Genomic DNA, 19,851 nt, shown 5'->3' on the forward strand with positions numbered 1-19,851 from the left:
GACGAGGAAATTAATTCTTTAACCGGACTTAGACCTCTCAGGATACAGGTGGAAGCTTTTGAATATTGCACTGAACCAAGACCTGGCCCGTGATTTATTTTTTTTGCCTTAATTTTCCATCCTTTAAATGTGATAATAGCATTTTTCCCTGAAATGTTATAATTTTGTTAATGTTTATGAGGTGCTGATACCACAGTAATGGAGACCTTAGAGGCATCCAAATTAAATGGGGTAAAATGAGCATGAAATCTTACCTTTTTCTTTAATGGTCCGCACCCCAGGGTGGATCAGCAGTGGTACACAGTGCAACCCGCATCCCTTCCTGGTCTGTGCTGAGTGTCCAGGAGCATCCTGGCAAAGTCAGAGGCTGTTTTTCAAAACGTAGAGTATATCTTGGCGAGATTCGTCCCTTGATTTGGCACATTGGACACCAAGGTGGGACAGTTCTTTAGCTTGTCACCTTTCGTGCAGCCTAAAGCTTTTGGTTTTTTTCCTGACGTGCTTTTTATAACGTTAAGATGGCAAATGGTTTGTTATAAAAAAAAAATAAATAAAAAAAAAAAATCTATTCTTGTAAATGTGAGCCTTCCCACCCCAGCCTGCTGACAAGTTCATAAACCAGCCGACCTGAGCAGGAGGGGGTACGGAGCATGGCGTTTGGAAGGAAAATGTTCCAGACGCGTTGCCCATATTAACAGCTTCTCATGGGCAAAAAAAAAAAAAGAAAATAATAGCATGTCTTCTTGATACCAAAGAGTGTGGTTTTAATTAGTATCATAGTTTCAGCTCTTTTTGTGGCGAGAGTTTGAGGGAATGCTTTTTAGCTTGAATGCTCTAAACAGCTAGTAAACCCCAAGGAAAACATTAGATAAAAGTTACGCCTGGGCTTATACAAATATTTAAGTTCAGTCTGGGGGTGGAGGGGAATGAAACCCATAAACTGATTGTTTCACGGTCGCCCCGGTATGTTCATTTGGCAAGAGAGGAGCCATGGGACCAAACCGGGTCTTTTTCTCTGCTCATTTCCTATTGCCTTACACTGCATAATCCCTAACAATACCAGCATATGCCATCTGGCTTTGTTCTCCTCCTCAGTCAGCAGTTTTGGATCCCCCCCAGTTGAAAACCTGCTTTGAATTTAGTCCTTTTTGTTTCCCATAATCACCTACAAAGGGTATTACAGACCGGAGCAGGTTGTTGTTGTTCTCAGCTGGAACTGGTGACGCATGGAAGAGCTCCAGAGCTGGGGCTTGATCCCCACCTCGGAGCCGGTTGTGTTGCAGGCCAACAGACTGACCCACAGGGCTGAGGAGAGCAGCCTTTGCATCTTTTTATTTATTTGTCAGAAATTGCACCTACGCCAGCGTTTCTAAGCAGAAGCCATTGATAGAGCTTTCTCAGGAGCCCCAAACCTTGTGTTTTCTCCCTTCCTTGCTTGTTACCGCACGTGTGCTCCCAGCCAGTGTTGGCCAAAGGGCTCGGAGGTGTTTTGGGCAGGCTTCTAACTTTATTTATTGTCACAGCATGCGACTGCTGAGGTCACAGACACTCTACATGCTGCTTGTGAAAACTGGAGACGGGGCAGGTGTTGTACAGGGGGTGACTGTTCTGTTAAAGGCGACCTGCGCTGGGGGAAAACAAATTGGATTGCGTTTCTTCGTTGATTCTTGGTGTTACGTTGAAGAAGGCCCAAGAAAGATGTCATTTTATTTTTTTCCTTCTCACCATATGTTTTTTGCCTGTGGGTTTTTGGTGCCTCTACACACATGTAGAAATTGTAGGTCCTGAGTTTTCTGATTTTGCTGAGTTTTCTGTGGACCGCTGAACTTGATGGTGGAGTTATATTACAAGGAGAGAGGTTAAAATGCGAAAACTCAGAACGGGAATACTAGGTGCTTTTGTTAAAAGCTTTTTTTGTCTTTTTTTTTAAAATTATTGTTACTGTTTATTTATCTCAGGCTTCTTACGAACACAGGGAGAGAAGGGGACTCCGAAAGGTTCAGCTCTCCTAACAAGGAGAAGCACAAGGTGACTTGCCCCCCTGTGTCAAGGCGCAGTGTGACCGGTCACCTAGAATGCAAGAACTTTGAATATTTGCAATAATGCAGCGTTAGGGGAGAAGAGGAGCTAATGGTATCTTTGGAGGAGCTCTGAGTTTCTAACCGGTTCTGCTGGTGAGTCCTCCTGTGGTTTTTCTCTCTGCCCCAGCTTCTCTTATCTTGTGCATTGAGATAAGGAAGTCAATAAAGCGGGGACTTCATGTTTGTAAAAGGCTGTCAAAGAGAAGTCTTTTAAGTTTTCCGGAGCAAGAAATAGCAGCCCAGGGTGTGAGCAGGTGGCTGTTAATTAGCTTGGCCACCTCTAACTGCTCTTGCTGCGCCTGTCCTTAGAGCAAATTTGTGTTATCTAAAATTGCAGGAGGCTGCGGAGATTTCCTGTCCTTTCCCTGCCCTGTCTCAGTCCCCTCGTCAGGAGAGCATTTGCAAGAGGTCAGCGAGCTCTGTGAAGCTTAAACTGGATCTGTCGGCACCGTTACAAGATGACCAAAGCCCTGCCCCGTCCTTTAGGCGCTAGTAGGGCTGGTGGCTGCTACGTGGAGATCAGAGCATCTCCTAATCCCCAGGCACTGTTGCCAGGGGATTTCCCCGTGGTTCTCTACCAGCCACCGGTGGGATCACACAGCCTGGTCAGCACTAGCACTCAGGTTATAGCAGCTATCCGTAACGGGAGTGCTTTGCACTCCAAGCTGTAAAGGGAGAGGAGAGAATAGACCTGTTTTTCTGGACTGACGGAAGGCAGAGGAGAGTAGACCTTGGCTTCCTGCAAAGCTGCCAAGTTGGAGGAGAGGCTGCTTATTGCAGACCGTGGCAAGGGAGACAGCAGTTTTCAGAGCAAGATATGGAAGCAGGGAAGGTAAGTAAAGGCTGGAAGGAATCCAGAAAATTTGATAAGAATGAGGAAAGAGCTAAGCACGTCTTCGATTTGATGCAGAACTGATGTTCTTTCACGGCATTAGGTGGATTACATCTTTTCCAGATCCAGCAGCAATACTGTTCCCTGTTGGCTCTCTCTGTTGCTCTCTGTTGGTTTCATTTTGAGAATAGCTCCATCTCTCAGTGCGTTAAGTCATTCCTTGAGCTCTTCCAAGAAGGAGGAGCAGGTGGTGGGTGCTGAAGCCATCTTCTCAGGGTGGGACAGGGCTCAGAGTGCAGGCGGAGTCGGGACGGTGTGGTGACTGTCAGTTGCGTGCTCTGCTCCCGTGTGATGGTGCTCCACGTGACGTGGCTGTAATGGTGACCCTGCGAGTGTGCAGGAAACTCCTGCACTTCTGTAAATGGGGGTGAGTCCTTCTTCTGAGGTAGGATGTGGCTACGGAGAAAAGTCCGGAAATAGGGGCAGAGTTAGAAAAGCGATGGGGATGGAATGGGGTCTATCACAGGTATCACCCCTGCCAGCTCTACAGAAAGTGAGAGCAGTAAAGTTGTATCCCGAGAAGTCCCCGCTCATTACATCAGTTCAGCTCCTTCTAAGAATTCAAGCCCGAGAGCGTGCGATACTATAAAATAGGTGGTTTCCCACCAAATCCACATGCTGATTTGCACCATCTCTCTTCGGGTTTTCTTTCAAAAATCCTCAGTGAGCTGGTATGCACACACTCTTGGAAAAATCAATATAATAGATATGCATTATTTTTGAAAAAGCATTTTAATGAGTTTGGTTCTGTTTCTCCTTTCTCTGTGCTTAATGTGAACAGTGGGAAAAAGCTGTTGGTTGAAAGGTAGGAACCCCTTGGCCTTTTGGGGTGGCTGAGGCATTGCTTCAGCTCAATGACAGGTAACTCGGCTGCTTTCCGGGGCCAGCTTCGCTGATGCCATGCCTGTAGCGCCGAAGCCCTCCCGGTGCTCACAAAGCACAGACGAGCAGTGCTGAGCTTGTGCTCTTGAGCACGGTCCAGCTCCTGAAGTAAAGCTCTGCCAGCCGAAGCGTGGCTGTGCCAGGGGCACGTCATCTGTGCCAGGGGCTGGAGGTGGCACGGCTCTGCTGGCCACCATCACCTCTCCCCACCCCTGACCAGCACCGCTCTGCTGATACCACTTACAGCATAGACCTGCCTCTGAGACGTAGGATTTTTTCTGGTGTGATAACTGCTTTCCAAGCCAATGTATTTCTTAATGTTACCAGAAAGTTGCTAATACCATATGGCAAGGCTCTCTGTATTTTTGCAGGACAACAAACAAATTGTTGCTAGATGCCAGACTGCTCTGGCAGAGCTTTATCACTGATGCCTGCCAGCAGTAGCCTTTAGGGGATAGTAATAATTTGGGGTTGTTTACATTGCAGCTTTAAAATAGGGGTTTTCTTGAAGCATGTGTGTGTTTAGTCAGGAAAGTTGGCTAAAAAAACTCTGACGGCATCACGGAGTGAAGGCGCTCGCTACGGCCCATGCATGTGGTCTTGGCCCTTAGTAATACCTCTGGCCTTACAGGAGAAGGAGCGTGTTGTCTTACAGGAACTCTAGGCGGTTCAGTGGGAGCCACCCTTTGTAGGACTTACCTGGGTAGGAGACACCAGGTAGGTTCTCCAAAGCCTTATCAGTGTATCTGGACCAGCTTTGTCATCAGTTGACTTTGGTCAAGGCTGAGGTTGAGCTTTCTTGAAAAGCTACCTTTGAAACACCGATGGTGGGAAACCAGCGTCTTGCTGTGAAGCCAGGGGTCTGTGTTAGCCTGAGACAAGGAGAGTCGGGGATGAGCTCTGAGCCCGATGCCCTTCCCGTGCCCGAGCCCTGCGTGGCGTTTGGCCGTGAGTATTCCCTGCCTGCGCCAGGGTCTGTCCCAACAGCCAAAGGTGCTGCAAAGATGTCAGGAGGTGGCAAGGGCAGAGGGGCACTCAGAGGTTTGCAGTTTGAAACTTCGATGCGGTAGATGAGGTGTTTGCACTCCTCAGCTTGTATGTTTAAAACCACGCCTAACTGCATATTGGATTTGGGGCAGAACTCTGAGTTTCACAAGGTTTTGATGCACATCCAGATTTTTTCCTGGAGTTGCACAGTATTCGGGTTGCTTGAAAGGGGCTTGTAAAACCTAACAATTTCTGGGGCTGAATGCTGAATTTGCAACAAAAACACGATCAGAATTAGTGGGGTGTCGGGTTTAATAGCGTGCGTTTTGCAGATCTCGCTGTGGCATGTTCAGCCATAAACTATTCTGACTTGGCATCTCGTGTGAAAGCAAAACTTGACATGGCTGTTGCTGGATCTCGCTCAGATCTCATTTTGAACTGCAGTCTGGTTCTTCCTATAGGGTGGGATTGGTCCTTTTTTAAAGTGAACTGTTCCCAGGCTTTCGCTCCCCTGTGAGTTGGTTTTAGTTTAAGTCATCTAAATAAATGCCTTCAATGGAACCTGGAGCCAAGCAACCTCGGACCCTGTCATACTTTGAACAGGGACCTGATCTGAAACCAGCCTCAAGTGTCTGAAAACCGTGAATCAGGGCCTGCAGGATTGCAAAGATCTTAAAAGCAATGAGATGGTAAAACCAGTTTTCTTTTGGTTGAGCCATTAGAATCTTCTGCATTAACCTAATCAGGCTTTTTCCTGCAACCAGTGGAAAAAATTTTGAATTATTGTTCTGAAAACTTAGAAGCTGAGATTCTCATGAAATGAAAAGCAGAAGTGGAAGCGAAAATTGGCAATCGCCCTCCTCCATTCTCAGCCCCCAAATATCATGAGGCTTTTGGTAACTCCACAGCCTTTCACAGCTGCTCCTTTCCCATAGCTGGGCGACCTGAAGCATCACGTTTAAACTTTTGTGCATGCTGGTGGAATTTGTGTCATCGGGTTCCTTTGTTGCAGTTTCAAATCTTTACAGTGCTGGAGATGTGTCAGAAGAATTTCCCGAGGAGGGGTTGCTGGATGTTACGGTAGGGATGTTGTTATCGTGCGGTCTCAGGGTATGTGGACACAATAATTTGTCACGTTGCTTCTCGGGAGGTGTAACGTGCTAAGAGCTGGCCGGGCCCCTGCCTGCGCCTTCCCTGGGGGCTGCGATGGCTCTGCCCTCCGTTGTGAAGCTGTAGGCGGCACGGGGATGCGATGCTGCAGCCTGAGGTGGGAATGGCGGTGCTGGGTTTGCACAGCCGGCGAGCAGGAGCCCCGCTGGAACGGCTCCTGGCCTTGAGCAGAGGCAGCCGTCAGACGCCGAGCGTTACCCGGCTTTTCCAGGAATCTTCGCTCTGGATGGCACAACCATGTAATGATTCCCAAGAAGACATTTATGGTTGAGCCCAGTTGAAACTACTTTCCCGTGTTTATTGCACTGAGGCTGCCTTGGCACAGACGTGGCTAGGCTCCGATGCTGCAGTGGTTCCTTCAAAGTGGTAGGAGTTTGTGCGAGCTCACTGGACCTTTGCAGCATTAATATTTGCTATGAGCAATGGGCCTTGTCCTGGTTCTGAATTTGTGACGATTTGTTTACAGCAGTGTTTTGCACAGAAGTCTCTCTGGAGGTGGGAAGGAGAAGGGAAAATGATGTGAATGCGGGCAATGAGTTTTGTGGAAGAAGTTTAGCTGTTTTGTGGTGGTGTGGGCTAGCAGGCGGCTGATCTGGGTGTTGCAGGGAGAGTAGAGGTCATTTTGAAGCTCTGTGTGCTCAGAAGAGGGAGAGCAGTTTGGTGGCTACTGATAAACCCTGAACGGCTGCAAGGCTCGGGAAGGAGAGACGGGAGAGTTTGCAGAGAGGACGGTAAACGCTGGGGAGCGCTGGCGGTGCTTGAGCTCACGCATTGCACAAGAGGTTGAGGAGATGGAAGAAACGTGCTTATGTGGAGAAGACCCCTTTATTTCACAGATGGTTTAAAAACTGCATCAATTCCTAACAGAGTCTGCGCGTGCATGTAAGCTTGGATGCCAAAGCCAAAGATGAAGGCTATATGAGCCAGAAGACTGTGGTATTCATGGCACTGAATGGAGAGAGGGGCTTATGCCACCATGTAGGCATTCACCGGCGTCTTCCCTTTTCTGATCTGTTGTTAGTGCTCTGTGTACGTCTTACCTGCGTGGTCTGGTGGATTTAGGTCACTGGTTTCACAAATGGAGCACATTGCTGCGCGCATTTAAGCCCACGCAGTGCTGCTGGGGTTGGATTTGTATTTAGCTGCTTTGCTAGGCACAACACTCGCAGTGTTGGTGGGACGTGGCCTAACATCTTGCAAGAATAATCTGAGTATTTAAGGTCTGTGCCAAGTCCTTCTGTGCCACCTTCAGTTCTTGCAACCTCCTAAGCACCTTGGATGGATGCTGATCCTCTCAGGCTGAGCAAGGACAGGAAGTTTTACTTTAACCAAACCGTGGGTGGAGGAGCTGTGCGTGACATGAGCTGTGAATCCTGCTAAGAGGGCTTCCTCGGGTGGTAGCGAGAACATCTGAGCTGGGACTGGTGCTTAATACATCATTTCACAGGCCAGGCCAGGTGGTCAAGAGGTCCTCGTAGTCATGTTTCAGCCGTTATATCTCTGGTTAACTTAAGCATCTCAGCAGAGCCACAATGCTTTTAAGTGTTTGCTCTAAAATAACACAAAAGGTCCCTTATCTTTTTATTTTAAATAACAAATTTCTTCATGATATTGGTTTTATGCTAGGGAGTCGCAGTTGCTCAGCTGAGGATGTGAGCCTTGGCCCTTATCTCCAGGCTGCCTGGTCGCCAGAGAGCCCTGTAACAGGTTTCCAGATTTCTTGGGATTCCTGTTGAGCATACTTCATGTTTTCCTTTGGATATTCCTAAGAAGAACCAATTCTCTCTCAAACCGGTGTTTTGCAAAGTCAAGGTTCCTGTTGCAGACCAAGCCTCTAAGCTTGACCTCTAAATCTTTTTCTTACCCCACGGCTGGAAGCTGTATATCCCCTTCCAGGGAAAACATACCGCCTTCTTGAAAGCTACATGATAATTTAATTTAATCCTTTCTGTGTTCAAGGAGCAAGTGTCACCATAAAGCTGCTAACTTCTTGTCCCCTGTGTTTCTTGGTGGCTGCAGCTGTGTGTCATGTTGGAATATTTCAGTTCCCTAAGGTTTAATGTTAATTAAAATTATTGAGAGGGGATCCCTGAGCCCTGGTCATGCCTCACCCTGTTTGGGTGGAGAGGGTGTGCTGTATGCATCTTGCGCTGACACTTGTATCAAGTTGAATTTAATTGCTTTCCTCAGAGCCATATTTTCTCCCATGTGCAAGTTTTGTTGGTCTTGAACACCTCTAAGGTGAGGGTGATGTTTCTTCTAAATGTGACTTTGCAAATACACTGATGTATTTAACTCGCAGCAGGCAACAAAGCAATGCAGCCTTGTCTTCCTTGACTGGAAGGATCCTGCTCTTCAAGGACTGTTTCTGCTTGACTCTCAAATGGTTTTTGGCGATGAAGTGAGAACAGAGGCTAATTTTGAAGTGGAGAATAAAACCTATGCTCCAACAGTAGCAAAAGATAGCCCCTTTGATATCGCCACTATCACCGATGGCAGTATCGCCATTATCACCAATACATTTAAGGTCAAAGAAAAGTAGATCTTGCTTAAATATATTTTTGCTCTTGACAATTTCTTACATTGTTTTTTGGGTACTTAAAGATATTAGGTTGTCCTAAAGGAGGACAAGTCTCAAAAGCCTTGCATTTGTTGTATACAGATGGCAGTTTGTCTTTCACAGGCTGGAACGATCCTTGGTGATCATTTTTATGGATGGCATTTGATTTGATCATGGATTTCTCTTTTTTGTTAGTAATATAATTTGACATGAAGAGAACTAATGCCATCCAGCAGACAATCAATGACCTTTCTTGGTCCTAAATTCCACTGATTTAAACTTGCCCCAGGGAAACTGGTGTCACTACCAGAAAGTCAGCTGAATGAGATCGCACTCGTTCGAAATGATGACTTTAAAAGTCAGTGCGTATGTTTAATATGTATAAACCTGGGGTTCACCAGACCTGCTGTGGGGTCATCAACTGTTACAGTCCCATGTTCTTGCTCCGCTCATCGTCTAGACCTGATGCTTTAAACAATGTATTTTTTTAAATTTTCCGATAGCGGCATAGATCCCAGCATAATGAATTTAAGCCTATGAGAAATACGCTGCTGCTCTTAGTTGGCTTTTATAGACAGCTCAGGACTAGCCTGTGAGTCTCAGTGGAGGCTGGAAATGGTTGCTCTGAAAGGAAGCATGGCAAACCCCGGTGGTGCGTTTAACCAAACAGGTTGTGCTTTGTACGGATGGGTAGAAATGCCTTCACAGCTCTTACCACAGTTAGCACCTAGCAGCGTGCATGCAACTGGGTCAGGTAGGTGCGGGTCATGGTAGATGCCATAGATCTGCTGAGATGTCACGTCTGAAACCTGCCTGTGCTTTCAGATCTCCTGAAGCAGTAGCTTCCTATTGCAGGAAACCCACAGCTTGGACTTAATTTAAGTTTTCCTACATTTGCTGTTGGTTTCACAAATTTCATTTAAAAGTTTCTCATAATTAACGGTAAGTACACATAGTTCTTTGAGGTGCAGTTAGGAATTTCTGTTAACCAAACGTACATCTTCCCAGATGAAGCCAACCTAGTTTGCTCTAATTACGGATATGCGCTGTCCTGTTGGCAATAAATGTGCCTGTGACGGAAGGAGCAGGTTCAGAGGCATGTCCTGGCGTAGCCACAGCCCTGCTTGGTTCATCCCTGCAAATGCTCCGCTCGTCTCCGTATCCTCCGGTTCATCCTGTGACGAAATGACCTGTGGGACATGGTTTACTGGGCATGGTGGTGTTTGTTGGTTGATGGTTGGACTTGATGATCTTACAGGTCTTTTCCAACCTTAGTGATTCTGTGATTCTGTGAAATGCTCTTCCAGGGCAGAGTGAGGGTTACTGAACAGATATTAGTTAGAAAAGTGGGATTTTTTGAATGAAAGGTAGAAGGAAAGAAACATTTTAAACGCTTCTCTTCCTTCCTGTGTTCTTGCAGCTTGTGCTGTGTCCGGCACAAACAGGGACGGGGCTCTGCGAAGCCTCTGGGTCCCATCCCACGCGTGCAAGACCGTGCCCATTTTTGCATGCTCTGAGGAGAGACGGGCTGTACTCCCAGTGCATGTGGGCAGGTGGGTGCAAAAATGGGCAACGCTGCTTTGAAACCGGGCCTCTGAATGGCTATGTACCTTCTCTTCGGAGCATCTCCTCCACGTGGGTTTTGTATTACTTCCCCTGCTTCATGAATGCACTTAGATGTCCTGCATACATAATTAACCTCTCCGCTGCGCTGGCAGACGCTTTTATTGAACTGCCCATCATGACTCCTAAGTATTTTCCTCGGAGGATTGGGCAGGTTCAGAGGCCAGAGAGCTGGAGGAAACGCGCACGAAGCTGAGTAACTCTTGGCAGTTATAGATGCAGCTTCGCTGATTTACAGCCCGCTCTAGGAGCAAGAATGTGCATTTGGGTCAAGAGGTGTCTCTGTGATGAAGATGCCTTGCCATAAATCCAGGATGCTGAACGTCGGGATGCTTGTGGTGGATCACTCCTGATAATGCCTATAAAGTACACGAGGATGGCTGGGCCCAGCTTGCCAGCAGCCAGAGCGCTCGGATTTGCCGTGCTGGGAGGGGGTAATATTTCCGCCGGCATTGCTGGATCTGGCAGTTGCCGTGCCCACCTCGTTGTCACCCTTTCTGACCTACCTTTAAAAGGCGTATATGTGAAGGGGGAGAGGTGGCGGTGCTAAAAGCTGCGACATTAACATAGCTCCTGCCTTACCTTCCTCCACTCAGGATTTTCCAAGCCATGCGGAGGGAATCTGAGCTCTGACTTTGAGCTGAGCTTGTGCAAAACCACAGAGAGGTAATATGCTTCCTGAAAATCCTTTGTTGCTGGGTCCGTGCTGCGTAAACAGCTCTGGGGCTTTATAGGGGATATCAGTGATGCTGGGTCCACCAGCCCTTGGTCCTCTGCTGGGGATGCTTCAGGAGCAGCTTGCTGGGACTGCTGAGGCACACGTCTCCTGAAAACCCAAGCCTTCCCTGCTGTCACCGCTCCAAAATTTAGGAAACGCCGGGCGGGATTTCTTCTGTATAAGGCAGTGTGTGAGTCTAACAGTGCCAGCGTTCGAGGGAAATTTTCAGCGAGCCTTGGAAGTAATTGCTGAGCTCAGTGGGTGTATCTCGCAGCTGGGGGTGATGTGAGATCCAGCACGGTGGGGTACCACTGCTCGGGACCCCCCTCTGTCTGTCTGCGGGGGTGGGGGTCCATTTCAGAGTTTTTCCTTGCAAAAAACCTAGGTGCATACACCTCTTGGAAACCTTTTGCTTGAGCACTAGCTTTCCCTGCTCCGGGATTTTTGGGATGAAGGGGCTTGCGCAGAGGGAAGCGATCCCGCTTGCGTGGAGGGCTTGCATCTTCACAATTTCACTTTGAGCCTGGGGGGCTGAACTTGTCGAGAGGTGATAATTAGACAGGAGAGTCATCCCTGTTTTGCTTGAAACGTTGAGTCTTGCTGCGCCCTGTGCCAAGCCGGCATTCCTGGGTCGTCACAGATGTGTTTCCTATGGTTCGGTGTTTGTTATTATTTGCGGCGCATCACCAGCGCATTCGGTCGCCTCGCCCAGAGAGCTTCTAATTGCGGTGGCGTTTGTGGCGGGGGGGAAGTGTTTTAACACAAGCTTAGCTAACAGCAGCTTAACGCAGCATCACTCGTAGGGCTTAATTTGTGCCCCGATCTTTGCAAACAGAGAAACCTTTCAGTCTTGGAGGCATCTCTCCCCGCACCGTGGTGTTATCCGAGCCGCTTGCGCGAGCTTATTGTTGCCGTAAAAGCCGAGTGAAGTTTGGATTTGCCGGTGCCCACTGAGCCAGATTTGTGAAGCATAAATGAGAAAACCTTCCCTGGCCTCCCTTTCCCATAAAAAGCTGCTCAGGTGGCTTAGTGTGGCAGGCTAATAGGGAGAAGGCGGAGGCGGCTGCTGCACCTGCTAATGCTTTGGCTCAGGCTGGTGGCACAGAGGCTGCCGCGAATTCCCCCTGAGCAGCAAGCTGTTAGTGGCAGTAATGCCTCGCTCGGAGGAGCGCTCCTGCTACGACAACAAAGAGCCCTTTGATCCTTTCCATTTGGAGAACTTAAAACGAGAAAGCCAAACTACAATAAGACCAAGTTGGGTCATAAAAAGGAGAGCAGGAGCCCCAAAGCGCTCTGGAGTGTAATTGTAGAAGCAGCAAATGCTTTGGCACTTAATTCTGCTTTAGTGTCAGTTCAACATGTTTCACGTTTAGTACTGGAGAGCCCGTCGCCAAATGCTCTGCACAAACAATCCGGTGCTGCTCCTGGGTAAGCTCAGGGCACTCGGAGAGCCCCCGGCTCCAGCGCGGCTCCTTCAGCCCCACTGCCTTCAGCTGCGCATCGGGTGGAATTGGCCTGTGGTGTGTGAACGGTCCCACGCTCTAGATATCCCTTTCCGGAGCAGGAGCCTCGGAGGGCTGCTGCCGCTCTATCCCTGCTTGGTAAAGGGACTGGGACCGCTCCGGTCCACCGCCTTGTCACTGGGCAGCGGCTCGCCGCACCGGGGGCTGGTCCCCCTGCTATTAACTACCGGAGATGCCAGTGCTTTGTGCTGCCCGGGCTTTGCTGGCACGGCTGTGCTCTCCCTTGCCTCTGCACAGACCTGGGTGATGCCCGCGGGGTTTCTGTGGAAGGTGGTGTTTAGATCAGGCATTTTATAAGATGTTTATCAGAAGTCTGGCTAACAGCTACCGCATCTTCCCATGGCTGTTAGGAGTGTGTTTAAACAAAAAACGCTCTGAATTATTTCTATGCAAAGAACTGAGCTGCAAGTTGTGGCCTCTGCGGTGGCACGGCCTCGTGGCACAGCCAGGCAACAGCTCCTGGGAGCAAAATCAGTGATACCTCGTCACAGGTACAAGGAGGTGCAGACTTGAAGGGAGCCCGTGCCTTTTGCAGGAGCAGAGTTGTGCCTCTGCGATGGCTCTCGCCCTGCTCTGAGCAGGGAGCTTGGCTGGAGATGTTGCCCGAGGGACGGTGGTGACCAAAACGTGGGAGCAGCTTGTCCCCCGAGCACGTGCGGGACACTCTGGAACCGCAAAGCCCTCGCACCCGCCCTGCTCTGCGCGGCTGGTGGGGATGTGGGGCTGGGTGCGGGTCCTCCCCCATCATGCGGCAGTGCCATCACACAGGGCCAGGCGGTTCCCGCATAGCTCTGAGGCATTCAAGAACTCTTCTTTATTTTAAAGAATCAGTTCAAACCATAAACCTCCACGTTTTGATGGGCGAGCGCTCTGCAGGGTGCATCCTGACAGCTAAGTATGTACGAAATGCGGCTTGGCAGCATCTCCCGGCTGACGTTGGTGGCAGAGGGTGCAGCCCCGTATCGCCAGTGAGCGTTTGCACTCGGAGCTCCTGGGGAAGGATGATCAGGCGGCTGGAGCAGGGAGTGATGCTCGGCCAAAGCCGGCTCCCTTTTCTCTTCCATCCTCCTCTCTTTGGAGGAGCAAGGGGATGGGTGACAGACCCAATGAGTGTTTTGCTGTCGTTTAAATAGGGACATAATTAGCCCTCAAGTGGTGGGCACTTGGTGGAAACAAGTTGACAACCTAAAAATTATTGAAGATCCTCATAAATTGCTTTTTCCCCTAATAGATTACCATGGGTCCAGCTCTCCATGGTGTAGGTAACTTGTGTGAGTGATTTATTCTATTGGGGATTATAAAAGATGCTGTAAAATCATCTTGTAAGTATTTGAAAGTCATTTGTCTGTCTCTGATGTGTCTTAGCACGTACAGAAACGCTCTGTTTGGGGAAGTGAGGTCCTTATCTTGATTTATCTCGAGGTACTTGTAAATGTTGCTGTAATTTCATGTTATCGAATCATTTAGCTCTTCCTCTTCCAGAACGAAGTTATTTTATCTCATGCACCTTGTTTACTTCAAATTAGCCCTGAGGTTGGCCTGAAGTTGCACCTTGTTATTCCTCCACCTCCTGTCTCCATCTTAGGCTCTGTCGGTGAATTTGAAGGTATAAGTAAATACTTTTTTGTTATTAAAAGAATAACTTCCCCCTCCTACACACACGTTTTCTTTTCATTCCCGTCTTCGTTTTCCATGAGAAACTGACATCGCAGTACAAGCAGAAACCTCCCAAACTGCATGAAAACTCCTTAATTCTCCTAGCAACAAGGTCAGGGCTCAAATCCAGGACCCTTCCACGAGCGTGGGGGAAACGGCCCTTCCAATTACCTGCTCCCCCTGCGGTACGGATCCGGTCGGTTCATCAGCACCTGGGTTTGGGTGGATTTGAAACTCAGCCATGGCATTGTTTAAAAATTCTCCATTCATTGGGGAAGGGTTTGTAGTGGGCTGAGCCCCGAGAAACCTGGGGCTGGTTTTATGGCTTCCCATTGAAACCTGGTGGAACCCCGTGGTGTCGACTGATTTCCCCCTTCCCCACTCATGTGGCTTTGATCAAACCCAGGGCTCAGAGAACGACCGCCCCAGGAACTGGAACCACTGAGCTTTGCCCAGTTCTGCCATTCATTAAAGTGTTTGTGAGCTCCCAACTGTAGATGACAAAATTAGGACCTTTGTGTCTAGCCCCGGTATGGAGATTGCCGGTCCTATGGCAGAGCTGGCTTTGTCCCCGTATAGGGGGCACGTATAGAGAACACGGACCCTGGATTAGCATGTTTGATGCAGAAGTTCCCGTGATCTCCCCACCCTCTTAATGGGACCTACCTGTGGTGACGAAACCCTTTAGGCAGGATGGTGCATTAATGATTTTAGGGTAAACATCCCATACTGTTGCACTGATGGAGTTGAAGCTCTGCTAAAGGTATTAAGGGAGGGATGGCTGGTCCTGGAGGCTGGCGGCGATGTAGCTTTTCTCCTGTTGTTGCTTGCGTGACTCCAGCTCGGATTGTCGTGCCTGATGGTTCCCATCTTGCAGCTCCGTTCGTAGCTCGTATGCGGTTACGTGGGGATCAGAGGTGCGGGGGAGCCTGAGCCAGCTCAGCCCAGGGGGCTTCCCTCCTGTCCCACGATCCTTGCCCTTCCCAGAAACTGCACCAAACTCTGCTGTGATTGTGCAGAACTTTTTAGGAAGGCTTTTAGGAAAGAGCGGGCTGTCCTGGCCTTGCGGCAGGGGTGGTAAGCGTGCGGGGATGCGCTCCCTGCCCCAGCCATCGTGCCCGGAGGAGCCCTTGAGCAGAGCCACTGCAGCCTGGGACCGACCATCGCTACCCGTGCTGTGCCGGTCACGCTGTTGTGGCTTTCCTGTCCTCCCCAGGGATGGGATGGGTGAAATGGCTAAAGACTGAGAGGCTCTGATACTGCTCAGTTTGCGTGGGGAGAGTTTAATCGTAAGCATAGCAGTAAGTGTGGGCCTGCAGTACTGAAGAAATCATTATTTGACTTCAGCGGGGAGTTGGATTGGGCTAATACTATGATGGAAATCCTTCCTTTGGCTTTGCTGAGCATTAGATTAAGTCCTGTATGACGCTCCGTACTCTGCTTATCCCTGTCCGGAATCCATAAAACACCCAGAGCTGAGACAACATCCAGGGCTGAAGTGAGCCTGTATCTGCTCCCTGATATATTTTGACATGTAAAACAAAGTGCCAGTGCACACAAGGATGCATGACGTTCTAGGTGCAGCACCCGTAACTCTGCAGTTGAAGGACAAAACATGTTTTCTGGCAGAAGATCACAGGTGTGAAGAATTTCCTCTGTGCTGAACCGCTTAAAGATGCTGTCCTGTGATGCTCCAACTCCCTCTGGTGCTGCGTCTGCCGTGTAAATTAGAGTCCCGAATCCAGCCCGAAATCCACGTGCTGCTGCCTTCAAAGTCCAGCTCTGTGTCTGTTAGTCTAGCTCTCCAGGCTGAGCCGAACCCTGTGTGGTGGGTTGACCCTGGCTGGAGGCCAGGTGCCCACCAAAGCTGCTCTGTCACCCCCCTCCTCAGCTGGACAGGGGAGAGAAAATACAGCGAAAGGCTCGTGGGTCGAGATAAGGACAGGGAGACATCACTCACCAATTACCGTCACGGGCAAAACAGAGTCGACTTGGGGAAGTCAGTTTAATTTATTACCAATTGAATCAGAGTAGGATAACGAGGAAATAAAAACTAAATCTTAAAGACACCTTCCCCCACCCCTCCCTTCTTCCCAGGCTCAACTTCAGTCCCAAATTCTCCACCTCCTCCTTCTGCGTGGCACAGGGGGGACGGGGAAAGGGGGTTGCGGTTGGTTCATTGCAGGTTGTCTTTGCTGCTCCTTCCTCCTCAGGAGGAGGACTCCTCACACTCTTCCCCTGCTCCAGCGTGGGGTCCCTCCCACAGGAGACAGTCCTCCACAAACTTCTCCAATGTGGGTTCTTCCCACAGACTGCAGTTCTTCACGAACTGCTCCACCATGGCACAGGTCCTGCCAGCAAACCTGCTCCAGCGTGGGCTCCTCTCTCCACGGGTCCACAGGTCTTGCCAGGAGCCTGCTCCAGCACGGGCTTCCCACGGGGTCACAGGCTTCTTTGGGCATCCACCTGCTCCCGCGTGGGTTCCTCCAGGGGCTGCAGATGGATATCTGCTCCCCTGTGGACCTCCATGGGCTGCAGGGGCACAACCTGCCTCACCACGGTCTTCACCAGGGGCTGTCGGGGAATCTCTGCTCCAGTGCCCGGAGCACCTCCTCCTTCTTCACTGACCTTGGTGTCTACAGAGCTGTTCCTCTCACATGTTCTCACTCGTCTCCTCTGGCTGTTGTTGCGCAGCAGCTTTTCCCCTTCTTAAATATGTTATCCCAGAGGCGCGACCACTGTTGCTGATGGGCTTAGCCTTGGCCAGCGGCGGGTCCGTCTTGGAGCAGGCTGGCCTTGGCTCTATTGGACATGGGGGAAGCTTCTAGCAGGTTCTCGCAGTGGCCCCCCCACTGCCAAAACTTTGCCACGCAAACCCAATACACCCTGTTTGCCAAAATCTCAAACCAGCAAGCCGTTGGGGAACTAGCAGCCTGTGGCACTGGTGGGGAGGTGGGTTTTCACTAGGCTGCGTCGGCAAAGGAGTCCCAGCAGGGCGGGTGTTTTGGTGCAGGGTGGTTGGGGAGCTCCACTCATGCTCAGGAGCTTTTCATCTCCAGTTCTGCGTCTAATCCTGGCTCCCTCTGTGAGCAAGAATGTCATTTAGGGACGTCGTTTCCTTAAGGCAGGTACTTGAGCTCTGGGTGGCTGCTTTTAGGCTGAGATTGAAAGGTGGGGAAAGGGGAAGGACCACTCTGCCACCAGACACAAAACCCTCTTCCAAACCGAGACCAACCCTGAGAGAGCAAGAGGTGTAAAGTCAGGCGTGTGTGTCTACCCCTCTGGCAGTGGAGCTGGGGTGGGTCTGGTGGCTGAGGACACTGCTGGCCCGTGGTTCTCCAGCTGCAGTTGCACTGGGATGCTGGTGGGATGTTGGCCTGTCCAAGGAGCTGCTCCCGCAGGGGAACGGCCCTTTCTGCTGCTGACGTCTCTCAGGGATGTGAGTTGGAGCCAAGCCTGAGGTGTGCGATGCGGCTTCAAAATAACTGGTCGGGTTCAGGGACTGGAGTGGGGTCGGGGACCTCGACCCCTCCGGCTCATCCCTGGAGCTCCACGCACTGTTTATTTGCCAGTTGTCACGCCCAGGATGCTGCGGGGGACGAGTTTTCAAAGCACTGGGAAGGCTTAGACTAAGGCTCGTAATGATTTTAGTGGGATTTGGGTAGTTACGGATGCAAGCCCATAAGGTATTTCGGAAAACATATCAAAAGTGAGCGGTAGAAGCGGCAACGCTGCTGTTTGGCCCATATGAGATTCCCATTTTTTTTTTTTTCTGATTAAATACGATGTTTCCCTGGCACGAGTTCAATTCATCCTCCTTTTCTAATGGAAAAAGCAAAGCTAAATGTCTTGATTTGCTTGCAGTTGAAGGAGCTGGACTGGATAAACTTAACTGTTGTCTCAGAAAAATCTTTCTGTCCTTGGATAGGAGTGTTTAAAAAAATGAAATGATGACCTCATGCTTTTGTGCTTTTTTTTTTTATTCATTTCTATTTCAGCTGATGTTTGTTACGGCTCCTATTAACAATGTTGGAACCAAAAACAAGGTCCAGATGTGATGATTTTATTTACGCCAAATTGGGTTTTGGTCACTGAGCTTGCATTTGGATAATGAATTTTTTCTTTTTTTTTCCCCTTTTTCAGCCTGATGGCACCAGCAAGGAGTGTGTCTTCATTGAAAAAGTCCTAGAAAACAACTATACGGCACTGATGTCAGCAAAATATTCAGGCTGGTATGTTGGATTCACCAAAAAAGGGAGACCACGGAAAGGGCCCAAGACCCGGGAAAACCAGCAAGATGTACATTTTATGAAGAGGTACCCAAAGGGGCAAGTGGAGATACAGAAACCTTTCAAGTACACAACAGTCACCAAGAGGACTAAGAGAATACGACCCACCAACCCCAGTTAAAAATAGACAAAACCCAGTGTCACAATAATAAACCACAAAAAAAAAAAAAAACTGCACCAGAGGAATATTTTTACATTAAAAATAAGGAAGAAGCTCTATTTTTGTACATTGTGTTTAAAAAAAAAATAAAAATAAAAAAAACTAATAAAAGACTAGATGGCAAACGCTGGGGAAAAGCTGTTAGGGATTTATTGTGACTTGAAAAACAAAATGAACTGCTCTATTTAAATTGACTTCTTGTTGTTGATGACACACAGGTGCTTATTTCGCTTTTTTGGAAAGGACAACTTTTCAAGCATATCCCCAGAGGAAAAAAAAAAGTAATTATTAAAAATAAATAAATAAAACCAAAGAAAACCAAAGTTCTTTCCCAAAGTTACTGAGACCCTGCCCCGAAAAGTGCCGGTTTTGCAGTAATCTATTTATTGTCTGCTGCACGCCGGCCCAAGACAAGATGGTGTGTGCCGCAGTGATTGAGTTTCCGTGGAGTTCTCGACGCATCGATCTTCTGTAACCTTTCTGACGACATAAGGTGTCACGGCTCCGTGATCCTGCATTATGCTCAGTTCTGGAGAATGCTGCTAAATACATTCAAGTGACTACAAGATGACCTAGTACACCAATGATAAGGGAATATTTTAAAACCAGCTATATTATATATATTATATATATATAAGCTATTTATTTCACCTCTCTGTATATTGCAGTTCCATGAACCAAGTATTACTGCCTCAACAATTAAAAAAATTATTTAAAACACATGTACATATTTTTGCTGTTCACACTTCTTTCCCCTCCCTCTGAGTAGTGGTTTTTTAATGCATATTTATCTTTCATGTGAGGGCAGCCGGATATGTTTGGGGTAGTTTCCCAACTACAAGCTTCATTGCTAATTCTGTAATTCTTTCTTTTCCTTAACACCGTCTTCCTCCTCCTCCTTCTTTGTTCCCACAAGGACGAAATCTTGTGTGGGGTGATGATGGGCTGAGAGTGGAGGAATCCACGCTGATGTTTTTCAAGAGCAGGAGTTAAATTTGATGCTTTTCAGTCCAACGAGTATTTCCTAAAGCTTTGGCCAAGCGGAAGGTAAACTGGAAAACTAGCATCTGACTCAATTAACACGTACTTACGTGTGGCTTGTGTTTCCTTCGCTGGAGGTTTTGAGAGGGGCTATTGGTTTCAGCTATTTAATTCAATATTCTATGTTTTAAAACTCGCCCTAGACTGACCAAATCCCTCTCCCTCGCCCCACGGAGCTCTCCCAGCCCTTCGGTGACTTGCTCTCCTTGTCAGTCCAGCCAGCTTTCCTCCCAGGTGTTCTGCGAAGGATTTTTGGACGGTGTAAAGGC

The 19,851-nt window shown here is 48.7% G+C and overlaps 1 protein-coding gene across 1 annotated transcript in view; it reads left to right on the plus strand.

Moving 5' to 3' along the window:
* The window catches only part of FGF18 (fibroblast growth factor 18), a 58,550-nt gene extending 40,048 nt beyond the window's left edge, over positions 1 to 18,502 (plus strand). The window contains exon 6 of the mRNA XM_059825592.1: positions 18,236 to 18,502. Within this exon, the coding sequence (XP_059681575.1) occupies positions 18,236 to 18,502 (267 nt within the window). The remainder of the gene's footprint in view (positions 1 to 18,235) is intronic.
* Positions 18,503 to 19,851: the final 1,349 nt, after the last annotated feature.

Source organism: Gavia stellata, chromosome 16 (genome assembly GCF_030936135.1).
Source record: "Gavia stellata isolate bGavSte3 chromosome 16, bGavSte3.hap2, whole genome shotgun sequence".
In the NCBI taxonomy this organism is placed as follows: domain Eukaryota; kingdom Metazoa; phylum Chordata; class Aves; order Gaviiformes; family Gaviidae; genus Gavia; species Gavia stellata.